General features: G+C 46.1%; 1 protein-coding gene across 1 annotated transcript in view; it reads right to left on the bottom strand.

Moving 5' to 3' along the window:
- The window catches only part of LOC149327122 (kelch domain-containing protein 3-like), a 45,445-nt gene extending 25,823 nt beyond the window's left edge, over positions 1 to 19,622 (bottom strand). Inside the window, exons 1-2 of the mRNA XM_089564793.1 lie at positions 19,283 to 19,622; positions 18,828 to 19,045 (exon numbers count right to left, since the gene is read on the bottom strand). Coding sequence (XP_089420919.1) covers positions 18,828 to 19,045; positions 19,283 to 19,622 — 558 coding nt within the window. The remainder of the gene's footprint in view (positions 1 to 18,827; positions 19,046 to 19,282) is intronic.
- Between the last annotated feature and the right edge of the window lie 1,177 nt (positions 19,623 to 20,799).

The following is a 20,799-nucleotide window of genomic DNA, read 5'->3' as shown; positions in this document are numbered from 1 at the left end:
TAAAAAATCAATGAAAGCTTTTAGAATCCTAAGCAACCTATTTTCTTTGAGGATTCAATAATAACCTGAAAAACATGGAGGGAAAGTTTCTGTGCCCATTGCACCTGAATTATCTCCCATGGGTATTCTTTCAAGCGCCTTTTGTAGAACGTATCGCTTTTCGGCAATGTCTCAGGATTTTGCGTTTAAAATTTCAACTGTGAACAAAGTCTTAATGCTGAGGCTAGCAGCATTAGCTTCCATATAATTGCTGAAAAAACAGCGTAGATCGAGAAATGGTCGATGTTTTCTGCCACGTGTTTCTGTCTAAGCGGTTTTAGGAGAAAAGAAAAGTGACGCTCTCCATACCTGTCCATGTTGCTACTATCGGACACCGCAGAATTCTTTTGGCGGAATGCGCATGCGCGCCTAGCGGTGCATCCGAGAAGCGCTGTGGCGACCCCGTGGCTCCTCGAAAGTGACAAGACGTGAAGAGCAGCTCTGGACGATGCGATACATAGGGTCTGCAACCTTCGACACTGTTTCACGGTTCGCCCGGAAAAGGTTCAGATGAGTTTGAGTTTAAACTACTTAAGTCTTCCCTGTAACACCGCTTATATAGTATATAACACCCCCCCCCCCCCCCTGCGGCGTCAGGTGAGCAGCCAGATACAAAACTAGCTTCACATTAACAGACAGACAAGCAAGTGCTACGCACTACAGGCTGCTGCAAAGAAGGCAGTGACTGTAAGTGCTTGAATATATCTGCTGCAGCGAATGGTCATTGGCATTAAGCTGCTGAAAGCACGCAACGCATTTGTTGAGCAAATGACGGCATTGGCACACCGAATAAAATTCCCAGTGTCAATTATGGCGTTCAATCTTGGCAATAATAGACGAAAAATACGAACGGTTCACTCGCGTCACTATCAGTAATGACACACACACTGCTCAGCACGCGTATCAGTCGCCGAAAGAAGAGTGGCAGAACGCAACCCTCAGACAACACGGCTACATCAGGGGCTGCGTGCTTGTGCAGCAAACTGCACAACGCCGTCCCAGGTCGTTCTTATATAATATTCGTTCCACACTTTCTTCAAACTGCGGAAATAAACAGTATACCATGAAAACGGGGAAAGGTACGTTAAAAAAAAAGTTTAAAAAGCGGAGCACACAGCGTTCGCTATCACATGCTCGGGATGCTGCAGCAGGTTTTTTCAGGCGCATGTTAGCGAGTTTTACTTTTGTCATCAAGTGCGAAAATGATTTCGTCATATTAAGCGACGCGTCGAGCATTAAAATATTTTAGGTCAAATTACTGTAGCTATCCATAAAGAAGAATTTCTTAGGCAGATAGATCATATATTTTAGGCAGATAAGAGCGGGGTGGCCGATTTACCCCTACTCTGAAAACCTCATCCCATAGAATAATTCCAAGATTTTACATAAATTTTGAGTTAATTATTAAACGACGACTTCTACTCAGCACAATATTTAGCAACACCGCAGTATATGCAGTGCCTTACAAATCAACACCTTCGATTTTTCTTCATTTAGAAGAAGTTCTTCCTGATGGATATCTACAGTACTTTTACCCAAAAATATTTTTAATGCACGACAGCTGTCCTCACTAGAATTCTTTTAATATATTTGTTGCTCGTATGTGCTGGGAACATCATTGTTTTGAAATCTATCAACAGACGGTCAACATCTAGAGCTTCAACTTAACAGCTTCTTTATGTGATGAGAGATGAAAGAATAATAATCATCATCATCTTCTTCTTCATCATCAGCCTGACTACGCCCACTTCCGGGCAAAAGGCTCTTCCATATCTCTCCAATTAACCCTGTCCTTCAACAGTTGCTGCTACCGTATTCGCGAAAATTTCTTAATCTCATCAGCTCACCTAACTTTCTGCCGCCCCCTGCTACGCTTGCCTCCTCTCTGAATGCACTCCGTTACCCTTAAGGACCAGCCGTTATCTCACCTTCGCATTAGATGCCCTGCCCAAGTCCACTTCTTCCTCTTGATTTCAACTTGGATATCATTAACGTGCGTTTGTTCTATCACCCACTCTGCCCGCTTCCGATAAACAACAATATTGAATAACCAACGATATTGAATAGACGTTGAAACGAGTCTAGCGTGAACGGTACATTCGCGTAGCGCGTGTAGGTGGTGTTCTCTAACAGCATCATAGGAAATAATGATTTCATTGTGTTTACTAAACTGGGTACTCAAAGCAATTAAAAGGTAAGAGAAATTTTGCTTTGTGAGTGAAATAGGTTCGCCTGCACAAATAGGGACGGCACCAGTGCAAAACGTACCCAGTAATGGCGAAAAGAGAAGTACTTCAAGTGTTAAACCTTTCCTTGTTGCTTACTGCATGTTATTACTTTTCGTTTCTCCATCTGAGAAGGTTCATTATATAATTTAATGTTTTTGTGAGGGCAAGGTGCACACATTACCTGTGCTATGCTTTGCTAAATTTCACTCACTTAGGTTCAATATACTGTAACCTTTGCTTCAAAACCGAAGAAAGGATGTTTACGCAGCAGTGTGGTTATTTCAAGCAGTATAATATGCGTTCGTGACATAATTACACGTTACCACACCCATGACGTGAAATCCGGTGCACTTTTCAACGCAGGGTCAGTCAAGTTCAGGCTTGGCGTCACTGGAAAATAGTTGGAAAGGAGGCGCTGCGCAACATGTGTTATGCACACTATCCAAAGAGGAAATACGCTTCTGTAATATGGGAACGATAAATGTTTTATGCCAAATTAATAAAAAATGGGGCGTAAATATGGCGCGTGGTTCCCGTGAAAAAAACAAATTAAGTATTGGAGGGCAGAATAAACTGATTATTTTTCACTTTTCTGTTTCGGTGAAGAGGCTATGCAACGATTCTCGGCATGAAAATTCCGTTAGGCGTTCTCCAGCCACAGCTGCAGCCGATACCGAGCAGATACAATACAAAGTAGAAGACAAACACTTCATGCTCATCGTTGTTGCCTGCCTTCTGTGGCATGGACTTGATGCGATGAGGAACAATAGTCCATGTTCGCTGATAGCAAGCAGTAGATGGCGGTGTTGCTCGCTGTAAGGAAAATGACGATAAATATTGATAGACGCAAAGCATAGAGAAAACATTTCAATTCGCAATAATAGAAAACCTGGTAACGAATGATTCACAAAGTTTTTGGGTTTGAATTCCTATGCTGCGTTCAGAACGGCGTCATTTGTTGCTTCTAATGTAGGCAGAACTTTGCGATTTTATTTTTCACTTTTGTGCTTGCCAATCTCAGGGAGAAAACAGGTGACTTCTTATGTATGGGCTGCGTCGGCCACGTCATAGGGTGCTAAATGAATTTGGAAAAATAGATAGACATGCTTCACTGACAGTAAACCCTGCCGCTTGCTCGAGCAGCATATGTGAGGGCGCAACTAGTCAAAAAGGAGTACTTACCCCAGTGGGTTCAAAACATGCATAGCTGGTACTTGATTCACTGTGGTGAAATGATCGCCCGGAGCCAAATTCCACTGTGCGGCCGCACGCCCTTCCTCCTCGTTAAACATCGAAAATGCAACATATGAACTCTCCCGTACCTTTTTGTAGCACACGGACATCTCGGTTTCATAGGTCCAACTGCTAATGCACCTCTGTATAGCCTTAGAAATGACTTGAAAGAAATCCTTCAGATTATTATCTTCTAATTCCCCTTTATTGAATCCAATCCAGTCCATGCTCAAGCAAGGCCAAGTGTAGCCTGTCTCAATTCGAGACTGAATTTCCCGGAAGGATTTCACACTGCCTGAAACAATCGGAACGCCTCGGGTGGCTGTAATGCTGGACTGTAGGTAATTGCTGAGAACGAGTATGCCTACGGCCCAGAAAGCAGTTGCCAGGTGTCGGTGTATTAAAGAGTCAGCCGCAGACATCGGAAGACTCCTTCCCAGAAGTGCGCGTGAAAGCAGCAACAAATAGCTTCCCGCGTGGAACGTTCGTTGCGATCCAAAAAGGAGGTGACAGCGGGTAAATGTAAAGACGCCTATTGTACACGCGGTTCCAACTAGAGCAAAGCATAAGTAGGCGCATGATGTCCAGGTATCCATAAAGGTGATTCTGTTCCTTACCCTACGCCGGCTGAAGAAGCACAGCGGAACAGGGGAATATTGCGCGTAAGAGTAAAAGTCTCCACTTGATAAAATGCTGCTACCAGTAGGAAGGAGGACTAAATCAATAACCTTGTATTTGAAATCTCGCCCAAGTCCCATTTTCTCTAAGTGCAAGGTGTTGTTCAGGCTTCGGTATCCATCAATCAAAGCCAACGCTTCAGATATTTTCTTAACGTCTCCATGCACCTTCCCATAAATGGCCAATACAGCCCGAATCGTCTCTCTTTTTGGGAAACGGGGTATGCTTGCCGAATCGCGATAAAAGACCTCAGACGCACTCACTCTCCGGTAAACATTACACCGCTGGTAGCGGTCTTCAGTAACGTTAATGTCGCTTGCACTAACCCTGATAATTTGGCACAGGAGAGCACCAAAATATTCATATAGCTCACTGTTAAAGTCAGTGTCGATCACCCACCGATGTCTCTCCTCCGTGACTATTAGGCCATAAAAGTCTATTTTAGTCATATCTGGTGTACTGCTGAAAAACGGTATAAAGACGATCCTCTCCTGAATTCTAAGCAGTGGACGCGTTTTCGATAAACGGCCGCACCTGGTACGAATCCCTTCGTACCGATCTTTAAATTCACAATATACTTCCGAGGTTGTAGCTTTCACAAACTTAACCGCGACGGGAAGCTGCTCGGCTGTTTGCTAAAGCCTTCCTGCATCAGACGAGAAATAAATGAGGACCGGACTAACCGGGAATCCACGCAAAGCTTCCATGATATGAATCATGCGATGGTATAGCTCAGACGAGGTCAAATCAAACAGGAGAGAGTGCGGAATAAATACGTAAATCCACAGAAATATCCTCCGACAATAATTAGCCATGTCTTTCCGAACCTTTCGCAGGAATGCCTAGCGTATACTACAACCACTCTAAAGGTATTCTGCACCTAACTCACGTGCTAGGTGCCCATCAATATATCTGATACAAGAGCTCAAAATATCGACGAAACTTAGATCAAATAATATAAAAAGTATATCCAGTGGAGTAAATCATGCTGTGGCAACGTGGTGACCTGCGCGCGCGTCTGGAAGACGTTTGTGGCTGCACTACGCCCACTCGGGAGTGATGCACATTGGGCTCAGAAATCAAGTGCAGATATACAACATTGGAAGCAGAGCCTTTGGTGGTAATCAGTTCACTCCTTAAAAAGAGATCAGTTCTGCTCTCGCAGCCAATTCACGCCAATGTATAACTGATTTCATCGACAGCAGAGCCTAGACGCGAGTTACCCATTGAACTTCATGGGAGGCAGTATATGCGCGATAAACCTCAGCAAAGGAGAAAGTTCAACACGGAAGCCATTCGCCGAAGTCGTGCCCCGCACGAACTTGTTGCTAGGCAACCAGTAAGAAACAAAACAATCTAGCTTTGCTGTTTCTGCAGTGGCATGGTACCGCCGTCGCTTACAAAATGTTAATTGGCTTGATTTATTCCATGACCGACGGTGTGGTAATTTACTGACAAAAACTGTAGGTGCACAAAAATAAAAGCAATGCGAATGTGGAATTGCGTGCAGTGCACTTCCGCCGGTGTTGCCTCTTATCTCACTACCACCAGTTCTGGAAGAATTTGTTTTTTTAATTAAAAGAAGGACTAGGGTGTTTCAAGAATTGCCTTAGTAGCCTGCTTCTGATTGACTTCGACCCTATACGTACACGAAGAGCCGCAAACATTCAGCATACAGCACTTTTCGCATTCAACCCGATCGAAATCCGGCCCTCATGTCGTAGGTCAAAATCAGGAAAACTTTTATTCATGTGTGCGTCCATACGCTATGTATTCTTGAAATAGAAATATACTGAAATTAGAAAAAAAAGTGAGCTGCTTCTTTTCGGACGCGACCAGTCAAATTTTTGTACCTGAAAAATAAGGGTGTTTATCACTTTTTATTCATTCCTTTTAAGTCTTATATAGCAAACATCTCCCCTGTGTCGGAAGAATTAACTAAACAATTTTTTTTAATGATATTTGTAAAGAAATCTCTGGGAATAGTTTGCTCTCTGAAGCAGATCTGCTCATTAATGATGTCAACTGTTGCTGCCAAAACAGGGCGCCATTCAAAATTATCTGATTAGTGCATTTTATTCATTAAAACACACATTCGAATAACAATTCTTTTATGCCAGCTTATTCAAAACCATTTGTTCAAATTTATATTGCTGGTGGAGTCAGAGGCCCGGAAAAAATTGTTTACGAAAACAAACTTGCGAGCCACACCAAGTGCACGGATAATGAAGGAGGACGGTATTTTAGGGGGAGCTATTATATACTGCGAAAGCATTATTGCAAAGTATAAACCTTGGCGTCTTGCGATGCTGGAGGGTCTTGCGATATAACGCTTGGGAGGACTGGGAGACCCTACTGCGCTCGGAGGACCCGTCCGTGCAGACCATCGACACCGGCCGGGCTGCCAGTGTTATGGACCTTAGGAACATAAACACTTGAGTGCACTACTGTCGTGCAGGGACTGGCGGGCTTGCCCCGAATTCCTTCATTTTTTTCTTTCTCTCTCCATTTTTCTCTCTGTCTGTGGGTTCGCGCTGTTTCGGCATTTGTGCCAAGTGAAATAAGCAAAAAAATAATAAATAGCGGGTGGTTTAGCATTTCCAGGCACGAAAAATTCTGCGGAAGCACAGTTCTTGCAGGTGTACACTACCCCCACGTACTTGGAAGCTCAAGAGAGTGGTCCACTGAACCAGATAGACACTATTGGTGTCTTCAACACGTCATCGTCAATTTCACCGTACCTAATTTACGACGGCGGCCTATGCTCGAATGCCGCGTTTCTCCAGGAATGTTATCAACGCGAACGCGTTTTGCTCTTGTGACACGTTTCTCAATGCAGTCAAGGCGGAAAGCAGGGCTAGTTGGTGTGTCATCATTAATTAAAAGACTAGCGCATAAAACAAGGACAGAGACTTAGAAGGAGGAAGGACGAGCGCTAAACATCAACTGAGGATTTACTGCGACAAACGGGTGCATAAAATTACTTCGGTGGCACATGCGCACACTGAATCAGAAGGAGCACAAACTAATAAATGGGGTGAACTGCTCTGAGATACATTTCTTCCTTGCCCTCTTGGCCACATCATCCTTGCCCACATCACTTGCCCTGTTCAAGAAGGAAGAAATGCATTTGAGGAGCAGTTTGCCACATTTTTATCAGTTCGTGCTCGTTCTGCCTCATTGTGCGCATGTGCCACAGAAGTGCTTTTATGTACCCGTTTGTCGCAGTAAATCCTCAGCTGATGTTTAGCGCTCGTCCAGTCTCCTTCTGTGCCTGTGTCCTTGTTTTATGCGCTATTCTTTTATTTAATAACGACACGTTTCTGACGCAACGTTGTCCATTGCATCACATGCAGCACACTCATCCCGTTAACTACCACCACATAGCTCAAAGCGGGCTTATTAGTTTGGTACTATTGTTAGCTGACGAAGATTAACATGTGCAATACACCGCGCGAGAGTCTCTTGCAGATTAACAAGTGGCGTGTTCGGCTGCTGCGGTAGCCTAGTGCTCTCAAGCGGTGGCCAGCGAAGAAGATCTGATCATGCCGTTGCGGGTCCGAATCTTATTAACGGATACTCCATTTTTTATTTTTACTCTCTCTTTCAATTGGCGCAAACCCAAAACATCGCGAGGTCCTGCACAGGGTTAACCAATCGGAATATTGCTTTCGCACTAAAAGAAATGAAATAAATATCCACGACTGGGTTTCGAACCCGCGACGACGCCCAGAGATAAACTTCGCTGGCCACTGTGCCAGAGCACCAGGTTATCGTCGCAACAGAACTCGCCTGAGGTTAAACTGAATCACACTCTCACGCTACACAAAGATTTGTCATTAACTAATACTACTATGAAACTAATTATCACGGTTTGAGTTCTGTGGTGGTAGAGACAGACCGATGTGCGCTGCATGCGTTGGCGGGAAGCGCTGTGACAGAAACACGGCACTTCAGCAAAAATTCCTGGGGACATTTTGTTGACCTAAAGAGTGGTGAGGCGAAAGCCTTTAGCCCGGTGTTGATGCTTGTGTCACTGATGTCTGATTAAGATGTTAATTAAGCAAACAATTGTTCGTGAATCTTAGATGCTGGAGACACTGGAGGGCTGTTGGGAGGCATCCGTGTGATCCGTCTACGGAACAGAAGTGTGGTGGTTCGAATCACATCTTGCGCAGAGATTTGTTTTCCTGGTCTGACTAAAAAAGCCTGACACTTTTGCTGACATCCTTCTGCTGACAACGTTCTGTCGACAATGATGAGGCATTGAAGGCTTTCGCCTTAATATTTGTTGGCGTCGACAACACTGCTGCAGAAACGCGGTAGCGGATCATAGTTGCGACGAAAAAAAAAAGGTGAACACTGTGATGTGCCAAGGCAGCGGCACATGCCAACGCTCTGCGCTGCGAATAGGAACACGCCGATAACAAAAGTACGAGGCTTGTTCGCAAAGTTCAGCGTTGTGCCAGCCGCACGGCGAGATTTTGCTCACTGCGGTGACGTCATTGTGCTAATCTTTATCGCCCTTGTACACTGGCACTGACGATGAAAAGTTTAAGACGCGCGTAGCTGGCTTCCTCGCCCTGTGGTTCTCAATCGCGATTTCAGGTACGCGTAGGTGGTGTCGCTTTCTAACAAACAGTGCTTCCGCACAATATTTCGTGCTTGTAGGTGCTAAACCGGCAGCAGCTTTTTTTTCCGTGCACAGTATTCGTCAGTAGGACAGTCTGATTTCGCGACTTCCAACTTTTCTAACGAATGACGCAATATAAATATATTTCGCTAATGAGATGCGGTTTTACTGAAAGGCTGAGAATTCCAGACATAGCATAATTGCTGGTTATTTCCTCAAAGTTTGTTATTCCCAGCTTTTCTGCTCTGTGAAATACAGTTTGCTTAGTGCTTACATCACTTCTCTCTTTGCGCATTTTAGTTATGGACTATAACAGAATTATTCCTCTATGTCCGAACTTAATTTGCAGTACCTGTCATTTGCATCCCTTTTCGCTTGTATCTTTAAGGATACAAGTTCTGTCACTGCAGTTTCGAATTTATTCTGGAATTAAGATAAGTGAAGAAATTAAACTGCAGCTTTTGTCCTTGAAAAAATTGTACGCAAAGAAATTCAGTTTTCAATTCTATTAAATTTATTTATTTCGCATGTAAACATGGAGAGGGTCAAGGGAAAAAGCCAGATAAAGCCAGAAACGTCAGAAAAGGCCAGAAAGGACCTTTAAGGAAATAAAACTAAACTGAGCTGTACAGAAATAAAATTTTTTAATAAAAACCTTCATTAGATCCGACTCGCTTTGATTAACCTGCGCAACAGTTGAGGTGAATAATTACAGCGCATTGAGCTGCAACTTGAAGTTTTTTAAAAAAGATGGAGTATAATTCGAGATAAATTGTGACCCCGAATAGATCGCTTTCTAACAAGGCAGTCAGATTGGTGTGGACTACGATGTTCGTTTTTGATACCTCTTTGCAAACTTTTAGGAACCTGGCATAAAAAAGGCCGTCACCATCTGGAAGATATTGAAGTGACAAGTGTTAGCTGCTTTTTTTACTAGAATTTATATGAATGAGATTAAAGGCAGGTACACCAATAGAAATACGAATTTGTACGTTTATTTCCCGATGTGATAAACAGACTCCAAAACATTTCACTTGTACATATTCCAACCAACTATCACAGAAATCACTGCTTAACGTCTTCACTGACACCTTCATCAAATACTTCATTTAATTGGTTAGACGAACTGTCTTCTTCCATAACACTTTCGTAGTCAGCCAGGGATTCACATTCTTCTTCTCGGCTCTTCATAATTATCATAAACACAATCGTATGGTCTGTGAAGTAGTTAGCTACAGAACACATTCAGCCCACGACGAATTCCGCCCCCCCCCCCCCCCTCCTTCCAAAGAAGTCACAGAAAACAAAGTCCAACGCTGTTCCCCACTGGGTGGTTGGTTCGTTACCGTGTTATTCTGGTTTCAGCCCAAATGAGTCTTCCATTCTTGCGTAAAACTTTGCGATTTAAATGAGCCACGAGTAACGCGGGTAAACTTCCATTCGTGGAAACAAACTTGGATGCCACAGCGACGGCATCTTGAATGCCCGTGACGTCAACATTGCATGCGGCAGCTGGTTGTTTCTACAATGCTATTGTAGACGGCGCTACAAGTCTCAACGCGAGATGTGCTGTTTTCTAGATGCCGCCAGAGATGGTGCTGCAGTCTCAAGGTGGTAGCAGTCCCCACGAAATCTCGAAACGTGATGATTAAGAGATAGTGCTCTTAACATCGCCCTCTGTCAACTTCTGACGTTTAACAGTCACTGTTCAAACCTGCGATACTGCGGACACAGTAGTTACCCTATGGCCTTACAGGCTAATCCCGTCCTCAAAACCGCGCCGTCGCGGTTGACAAATCCTCAAAGAATTCATCAAATTCCACCAGCCGTGCAAGGAATAAACACATGTCAACGTCCACAGTGTCGGCCGATGCAAAGTGTGCACCTTCAAAGGATAGCTGGGAAGGAGGATCGCTGCTACTGCTGACTGACACAACGTCACTGCAATGCTGTCACTGATACATTGCAATTGCAGTGCAATGCAGGCTTGTGTTCACTTTTGGAACACTATGCATACATCCCTGCTGATACTTTATAGAGACTGACACAAAAAGAACGGGTAATTTGGGATAAGTATTCTGCAGTAAAGATGCTAGAAAGACCGTTTGGTTGAGATTTATTTTGAGACACACCATAAAACGTTAATTTACTAAAAATCGAAATTTTAATGCTTATAGAAGTATTGCCGTACTGAAAGCTCACAAGTTAAAGGCCCCAACCCTTCAGCGATGTTCATGTAGAGAAGACAAGCGTGAGAAGAGCACTGGCTTTGATGATTTTTACTTTGTGAACTATTTACCGGAGCCCTTCCTTGCTGGTGTCTCAGTGAAGCCCGTCCGTTGCCGGTCCCACGACTCGAGCTAACTTCCCGGTTGTCAAGTGGGGCTTGCTGTCCAAAAACGACACCCCAAAAATGCCGTGAAACGCAATCATATGCTCCTCCAGTCCACTTAGCCCGACCCTGGCTCCTCACGGGAACCTTGCGTAATTAGCTGAAAAGAACAGCGCCTAATGACTTGAAACGGTTGTGATGAAAGCATCCTGCAATGACTTGATGGCGTGGCGTGCTGCATGTGAGCCTGAGTAGCACTAGTACCCGCACTTATTGCCGCCAGCGATGACGTGGAACGAAAGTGGTTTTAAGGAATATGTTTCCCGACAGACGCTGCCTCTGCATTGACAGATGTTCTTATGGTACCTACGACATCAAGACTGCCAGAAACGAGCCATTCATTAAGCTATTCAGCCCACAAGGGACCGAACTTGGGGCACCGCTTCCTTGGGGCACCCAAGCGTCGTGGGGCCTTTGCTTTTTCAGATCTACATCAAGGATATTGTTAATGTGGTTACTCCAGGAACTCATATTTGCTTGTTTGCTGATGATTGTGTCGTTGTCCGTCAAATTACGTGTACTAACGATGAAAATGAACTTTACCAGTGTCTTCGCAATGTTCTTGATTGGTTTCCATGGTTCTTAACACTGAAAAAACAGTTTCGATGCAAATAACACATAAAAAGAACCCGATTAACCACGTGTATACCCTCGGATCATCAACACTAAAGCAGGTTAATAGCTACAAATTCTAGGTGTAACAAAAACAAGGAATCTTTCCTGGAACTCACATATAGATAACATATGCTCCTCTGCATTTAAAAAGCTATGTTTTCTGAGGCACTAAGAAATTCACCTTCTCACGTAAAACTGCTGACATATAACGCTGACATCAAGCCAAAGCTTGAGTATTGTTCGGTTGTTTGGGACCCATTTACTAAACTTAACATATATAAATTAGGAAGGGTTCAAAGAAAAGCTGTTAGGTTTATCTATTCCAAATTTAAAATCCCCGACTCCCCCACTGACCTCATGGCGGCTAACAATATCGAAACACTTGAAACGTGAAGAGGAAAATATCGCCTTGAGTTTCTTTATTCTTTACTTAACTATAAGTTTGCTTTGGATCATTCACAGTACAAATCCCCTCTAACCACACGTTATACCCGACATCATCACATTCACTCATTGACACCGTATTTCGCGAAAACTGACTGTTTTAAACATTCGTTTTTTCCGTGGGCAATATCCGATTGGAACCATGTTATGGCATCGTAATAGTTTCGCAAAACTTGTCTGCTCTTTTTTTGTTTATTTTTTTTTTCATTGTGTTCTGTATCTCTATTGAGTTTTAACAATATATGCCTGTCCTGCTTGGATCCTGAAAAGGGTCTGCAGTATGTACTAAATAAAAAATAAAAAATAGAAAAGAGGGGCTCGTTATCACATGCCTGAAGGAAGCAAACAGTTACCGAAAACGACGAAACATAGTGGACCTTTCAAATTCATTTCATTCTACTGTGTTGATGAATAGGAATTAAATATAATCATTATTCTATCAACAAAAGGTAATTGATTGGAACACAAACGACAATGCATCATATGCTTCGGTTGGGATGCGAACCCATGCTTGTAAAATTTCTCTTTGCAATATTGCACTTTCAAAGGGGGAGGAAAGCGCGAGGAACTTCCGTCTCTTCTAACTGGACAAACACTCGATTAAGCAGTAACTGTGCCTACACCGCTGTGATCTTGGCTCAAGAAGTAATTGGCTTTAGTGGCTATAATTAAAGGCAAGATCTAACTGCAAAAAGTTTCTGAAAAGAGAAAAGATCCCTCTCCCTCTATACCTTTTAATTTCTGAAACCCGCGGCGCTTTCAACCGTCGCGCATCCTTTTCGTGTTTCGCGAACTTCTACAGACGTCTTATCTCGGGCGCTGTTCCCTGCTTTTAGGCGCCGGTCACAGACAATGGCGTCGTGTTCCCCCCTGTGTTAACAATGTCGGTGCTGCGACAGCTACGGCCGTTTTCTGTTCTTGAAATTTCAAAGGGCGCAGTGACGCCCGCTCGGATAAGAAGCGAACGTCGGCCTGCGCTCGCCTACTCGGAAGCCACCGCTCATTTCGGCTCCGTGGATCATGAACTATTGCTGACGAAACAATCATCGTGCTTGCTCCGCAGAAGAGTTGGCAAACTGTGGGAACCCATTATGCTCTTGTATGTTAATATAATACTATTCACATCAGTCAGCACTTCGCGCACTTTAGTGTGCGTTCCCAGACAGCCTTATAGCGTGGGGGGTAGCGGTCTCGGTCACAATGCGGATGGCCACTGCTGAGCGTAGCAGTCTCAACCAGAGAACAGCAACCGAGTGACGAGGGGATTGGCCGTTTGGTGCCCAGCTGTCGCCGGCCGCAAGACAGAGAATGGGTTGGAGCCAAAGGTTCACAAACAAAACATAATTTATACAGCAAAGAGATGATACAGAGGATTTAGATATCGCTAGTTCGAGCACATACAAAGTAATTGACAGAACACTGCAACTCGTGCAAAGGAACACTCGAGAGAGGACACACAAATGAATTATTGCACTTAGAGTGCATGAACACAAGAGATAGACAAACAAACGAACAAAATTTGTTCACCGGGCACTGCGACATAGCCTTATTTGCTTTGGGACGTTAAAACCCATAAACTAACCAACCAACCAGTCCGACGAACAGAGTTTCACGACGGTGCGTCCCGCAGACTGGCGCGCGCTGCCTCGTAGGGCCGTGGCTGCGCGAGTGGTGTTGCCCCGGGAGTCGAGCGGGCGCGCTTCTAAGAAGCTATTAGGCGCATCTCCATGGGCCTATCAGAGGCACAAGAGCGCAACGCCTACGCGAAAAAACGTACGCCGTGGCTGGTCTGCGCATGGGCCACGCGCAGACGCGAGCTGGCACTAGCCCTTGGCAAATATCTGTCTATGTTAGATATTTGAGCCTCGCTCGCGCCGGCGCCGGAAGTGGCTCGCTGGTTTGCGGTCGGTGTAACCGATCAGAGAACGCATTCTCTCGGCATCCGGTACGGCTCTTCGCGTCGTTTTCTTCGCTCAGCTGAGCTGAGCGCGAGTACCAGCAACAGGAGGTGACAGGCCATGCATTTGCGTATGTTTCCCAACGCTTGTCGCGGCGTGGCGCTGGGCGCGTAGGCGCTGCGCCCGTGCGCCTCGGATGTGTCCATGGAGACGAGAATTTATTAATCGGCGGCATGGGCTGATAGACAGCCATCGACGTCCTTCATATATAGGTAAGCTCCCTGTCTGTTCGTTCTTCGCTCCGAGACAGGCGCGCACATATACACAGTATCATCTGTGGAATTACCTTCCTCTCTCGCGCCGAGCGCGCGTCACCAATGGTCAGGCGCGAAGACTGGCTTCAATATGCTTCGAGATCATTGTTGTGTGCCGCCGCCGTAGGGGCGCCAGTGAAGCGAGATAGGGCATCGTTTAGCACGCTCAAGGCTGAGCCTTCTCCGTCAGCATTGAGTAGAAACTACTCCGACATTCTGGAAGAATCGCCGATATGAGCTGACGTAATTCCTTGGAGCCGCGCTGGCGAGCGATGGTGTAGAGGGCAGCAACACACACAAGGCTAGGCATTCTCCGAAGTTTTTCTCCGCTGTTCTAGCTGCGCGGGCTGTCGAGATCGCTTTCGCGCGGCTCTGTTTATTTTTTCATAAATTCAGCGTAGTAGTGGTTTGCTTTCACGCGTTGACGTAAGTATTAAACAATTTTTTTGCAATTATCTAAGACTGCAAGGTACATCGTGCATCCATTAAATTGCGTGAACTCGCTGAGCACAGAATTATCGTTCTGAATTCAGTGAACAGTATGCGCGAAATGACTGAAGATGTACTACATGAATGATGCCCAAACTGATGTGCTTAGAATGTCAGGTGCGCCGTTTGCGATAAACTTAACACAGCTGGTTTGTCAACACGCAATATCTGTATTGTGTGGAATGCTGTAACCGAGACATAGTGTATTTTGAGAAATATCTCTTTCAGATTGAATGTACCGACAAGGATATATGAGTAAATAAAATCATGAAGGAATGTGTTCTCTGCCCTTTCCTACATTAGGCGAAAGCCCCGGTTTCTAGGGTCGACTAGCAGTGCATTCAATTTTACCATGCCACGGCAGCAAAGAAGCGATGTAGAAAAACCCATGTAAAGCGCGGCACACGGCCACGCGCAGAGCAGGCGGACTATACATCCGCCAACCTCCCTTAGCAGGCCCGATTTTTACCACTCCGCGCCTAAAGCAGATGCCTTGCCAGCAACTCCCCCCGACCACGTGTTCCGGCCGTCCGTTGCCAGATTTCGGCCTCCAACAGCTATGAACGCAAGTGAAAGAGTAATTGGCGCAGCGTCTGTAATTCGTGGCTGCTGCTGCTGGGGGATATAGGAACTCTCACCTTCATGGTTGCAATGCCTTACATAACAACCCCTGATTTCCCTTTTCTTGTCTGCTTACTCACAACACGAAAGCTTTACAGAAATCCTTAACAAGCAGGTGCGTCGGGGCCAAGCCGAAAAAGCAGTTTGATGTGCCGTGTTGCAACGTATTCCTTCCCGGGCCTTCTGATGTCACGACAACTAACTTTCGGGGTCGCACAAGGTGTGGTTTAGTTTCCTATGTGCGCAAAGAAAAATATACGCTTCGCCGTTGCCGAATGGCATTTACATTTACTTGCTCTCATACCACACGGCTGTTATATTGGTCTCGTGCCTGTATTCGCAAGAAAAAAAAATTTACAACAGTCTCAGGAATTTTTAAGATGGCAAATAACTGCTTGAGGATATTCAAGAGGGTTGAGAAAAAAGTAAATTCTAATCGTCCACCCAATGTTGATTCTTGAAGAAATAACACTAATATCAGCCCTCCTCGTTAAGGTACTCCAGCAGGAATTTCATTGCGCCTAGAAACACTGATAGCTGTGCCACGGCCGGTCCCCATTCCTTCGACTAGCATTCTGAGGCTACGAACGGGCACAATGACGCCGCGGTGCTATGACAGACCATGTTCGTTCGCTGCACGCACTTTTTATGTTCGCATGCTGCTGGCGCCACTTGCGTCCGTCGCTTCGCGGGCGGGAGAATGCGTGAAGATACGGCTGCACGAAGAGCCAGCGATTTTCAGCGGTGGTCAGTTTAGTGATGACTGACTCGGCGCCACGGCTCCCTAAAGACGAGGAAGCGACTGACTTCTCGGGCGTTCAACAAATGACTCTTGCGCTTAGTTGATCTGTGTTATCACCAGAATCTACGCAGGTGTCCGCAATAGTTTACTGCAGGTTAAGTGTCAGTGCAGTAATGCAGAGCGCTGCGGTATCGAATAAAAGTTAATAGGAGGGGTTCACAACCTGCCACAACAGGAGAGAACACGCCCGGAGAACCTACAATATGTGTGCGCTTACTAAGCTTACGACGTGCAAATTGCGAGCGCGCACAACTGCGAATCGGTTGAGTTCATGGTAAGCGTAGCGGGGGGCGCCAGAAAAGTAGTTGGGCGGATAAGATTAAGAAGATTGCGGAGACATGGCTCTGGGCTGTTTTGATTGGAGAGATATGGGAGAAGTCTTTGCCCTGCAATGTGCGTAGCCAGGCTGATGATGATCATGATGACAACTGTGAAGTCGACTACGACTGACGCATTTCTACGTAAGAACGTGCCTTGTGGTCGTACTCACACACTTGCAGTCAATCACCGCATTATAGACCACGGACTTTCTAGACTCGGGCACGGCTGCACAATAGCGGTACGTGCCCCACTGAAGCTCTGGAGTGGTAGGATTTTGCGTGTTTAGCACACCGAGGCTGTACGTAAGGTATGGACTGTACTGTATTGAAGGGCTCTCGGTTAAGCGTGATTAAATGTCTTGGCCATAATAAATACGATATCAGCGTTAACTACGGCTGTACAGGCGTAGCGCCTGGTTAAGCACGGCAGTGCAAGGCTGTGTTTATTAAACGCACCAGCCATACGCCCGTGCTAACCCATATTTTTATGCACCTGGGCTCCATTAGCGAACACATACAATGCGAAACGGGTTTTCATAATTTGCCTCAATCGAAATGGGTGAAGATTCGACCCGCGACCATGGAGTCAGAACCGTGGCCCTAAATCCGCTGAAAAGCTGTGGAAAGAGAAAAGAAATAAGTATGAGAACGAGCTGAGAGAGTACAGTACGGTGAGACGAAGCAAACCTGAAGCGCATTTGTGCCGCAGTTGCGTTTGAAGACAGCTTTTAATTTGAGTTTTTATTTGAGACACCGCGTGGTTAATTCATCTCGATAAAAAGAATGGGTTGAGCAAAAATAGCGCGCTTTTGCACTCTTTTATGGAAGCAGCGAACACGAGCTGCACTTTCTCTAACGAAATAACGCGCACAAAGCAAGACATTTACGACTAGCACGAAAGTTAGTCGTCCTTCCCGATAAAATGTGTAGAGTCGCTCAGAGAAGGCGCTGTTCAATGCCGTCCGCAGCGTCCTTTAGCGTGGTTCTCTGCCGCCTACATTTCCTGAAGTGGGCAAGGCCTAGAAGACAACCACATGACGTTACACGTTAAGTGTAGCGCCAATTTTATCGGGGTAGTGTGATGGTTCGTTCCGAATCTAACTGATATTGCCATGTGCGCCTGTGCCACTGCCACATTCGTATAGATACGACGCCCTAGATATCAAAGCAAATTTCTTGGTCCGGCCAAGATGCTGTTGGCTACCTCCAGTACGATCTGATGCACAAGCTATCACGAGTAATACGGGGAAAAGTTAATACATGGATAGCCGTTGGTGCTTTGAGAGATGTTATCAGGAATCTATAGATACGAGCCAAAAATATATAGTCGTCAGCATTGCGACCCATTATATTCTATGGGATCAACTTGTGGACAGCAATGCAGGAACAGGCGAAAACTGGGTCGCTTTTCGATGCATTGTAGATGTAGACGAATCTATCCTGGCGCCCAGCTCAAATGCAGGATCACTGTCTAATCGGGGGAGTCGCTCTGTTGTCTGCCTTGAAAAAGATGTCTCGTATGTTCTACATGCAGCTAGAGACGAGCACGGGACTGAAGCGAAATAATATTATTCTGAATCAGTAGAAGAACCAGCCAGGATGGAGTGAAATCGATATACAGGAGTAAATATTCCTTCGGACAAATATTTCGCCCTGTTACAAAAAGTACTGCTTAACTGCTCTATCATTATAAACTACTGTGTGTGACAGAACAGAGGCTGAATCTAAAAGTACTTTTAAAATAGAGGTGTTTATACATGCACAAAACTCATTTATCATCCACTAGAAATACAGTTTCGTCGCTGGCACTCTGTTTGCTTCAGGTGCATCATCTGCCTGTGACTTCCATCATGGTGACAGCATAGCGTTGATCTGATTTCTAATGAGTGGGATCTCGCTTACATCCAGTCGTGCATCGACGACCGCAAGCAGGCACAAGTTCTCTAGTGTCGGTTCCAAGTGCAACACGTGAAGATCGGTCAGAGCCGCTTCCTCCTCCTCCGCCTCTCCTTCCTCCGGGTCCTGTACCGGGCCATAACCGCCAAACACAAGCACTCTTTCGCCAGTAATGCAGCAGCCTGGAAACCACCGGGCAGACGGGCCTAAGCCCCGCGGCCTCACCTCACTCCAGCACGATGTCTCAGTGTCGTACTTGTGAATGTCTGCACAGTAAGTGTCCCGAAGTTGGTTGAACCCACCAAAGATGTACAGCTCGCCCCTGTAGACAAAGGCTGAATGCCCGTACCGAGCCACGGGGGGAACGCCCTGTACGTGTGGGCGCACCCAGGTCGAGGTGGTTGTTTCCAGGTAGAATAATGAGTTCACGTTTTCAAAGCGACCTGCGCGAAAAGTAGAAGCTAAGCCGCCACCCCACACGTACATGCGCGTCCCGATTGCAGAGGCCGTGTGGAAGGATCGCGGAGGAGGGACCTCTCCACTGGTGGGGACGCGATGCCACTTCATGGTATCCAGGTCAAGCGCGCTGACGTCTTGGGAACCATGTGGGTCACCAAAAATATACATGCGATGACCGACCATGCAAGCTGAGGCGCCGTAATGCAGTGTCGGCGCCTCACCGTTCACTTGAGGGCAGCTCCATGACATGGTGCTGGTGCCGAAACGGTAAAGGACGCTGTCCAACTCCCAGCCGTTCCGTAAGCCCCAAAGGTACGCGCAGTGACCGTAGGCGACAACGGTGCGACGGCATATGTTATTCGGCTGGCCATTGGACGGTGAATGTGTTAGCACAATATCCCACCGCGACGTTGCAGGGTCGAAGATGGACACGACGACGAGGTTCCTTAAGGGGTGAGGCCCGTCCTCGTGAAATGAGCCGAACGAGTATACCTTGCAGTTGATGGAAACGGCACCGTGGTTGACTTCCTCTGGAACACCACTCAGTCGCACCGTCCACATCTTGACGGGGCAGCTAGTGCTCTGAGAAACACGGCGCGATCGTTCCTGCGATTCTGCCGACCTCACGTGGCCTTTCCTGAAACAACGATACGGTGACCGGTTTCCGCAGCGCGTGCGGCAGCGAGGATTTGAAGGGTGACTATGTTTGCCATATATTAGAATATTTAGGTTATTTCATGATGCGCAAGTGTAGTAATGTTGCACGAAGAAACTGCATACTGTAAAGTTGCTGCCGCCGAGAAAAAGAACGAAAACCGTAAGAGCTATCACAAAGGCGCTTCAGCGATTTTTCCAGCCTGTTCCTGACCGAAAACTTTCTGGACGCTACGACCCACGTCGTTAATGCTTCCCAGTTGATTCTTTATTAGACACTTTTAGCTGAGCTGACCGGTTTTGCGGCCCGCTACCCAGCTGAGCGGGGCGGACGCTCAAGTGCCCATGCGCAGTACGCTCACACGCTAGCGGGTCAGCGGAGCGGCGCCTCCGTTCTGCAAGCGCGCCGGTTTAGTGCAGCGTCGTATCGTATGGAAATGCCTCCAGTTTACCGGTTAGTTCAAGATGTTTGCTTTTGGCTCGACGGTCGCGTCTGAGAGCGCTTCCCAGTTTCACTGTCTCAAGGACTCATTTTCTACATTACACTCGTTTAAAGCGCCTCAAAATTGACAAAGGTCGCTGTTTGCACTGCGGCTTAGTGAGGGTGAATCCTTTCGAGCGCCGGTAAGCGCATGTGTAAGCGGGTGTCTGGAAATGCCGCAGTCGGAACCAAGTGCGATTGGACGTTGCGAGCTGCGAAAAACCGTGTGGACCTCCGTACGGGCTACACCAGAAAAATGCAGAGCAAATATGGGAAAGTCGCCCTCTTCACGCACGTCTCAATTTATTTTGCTAATGAGTAGACGTTCCTGCAATCATATCCAGAAGTGTTCACCCCGGAAAACTGCAAACGTTTCCAAATGAAGTGATCGTCTATTTACCTCCAGTTTAGTAGTGCCAAAGGGAACATGCACTGCCGCAGTCTGAATTCTTGTTTTGCGCAGCGTAGAAAAAAGTAAAACACTAATATAGCGGTTCACAGCGGCGCCTCGCATGAACAGTGTGGCATTGGTCGGTGTGGATCAAACTACCAATGCAAGTCGCGTTTTCTTTCACTGAACTGCCCGATCAGGTGTTCTTTAAG

This window comes from Amblyomma mixtum, chromosome 10 (genome assembly GCF_055824585.1).
Source record: "Amblyomma mixtum isolate Tamu chromosome 10, ASM5582458v1, whole genome shotgun sequence".
In the NCBI taxonomy this organism is placed as follows: Eukaryota; Metazoa; Arthropoda; class Arachnida; order Ixodida; family Ixodidae; genus Amblyomma; species Amblyomma mixtum.
This window is presented reverse-complemented; position numbering and strand designations above follow the sequence as displayed.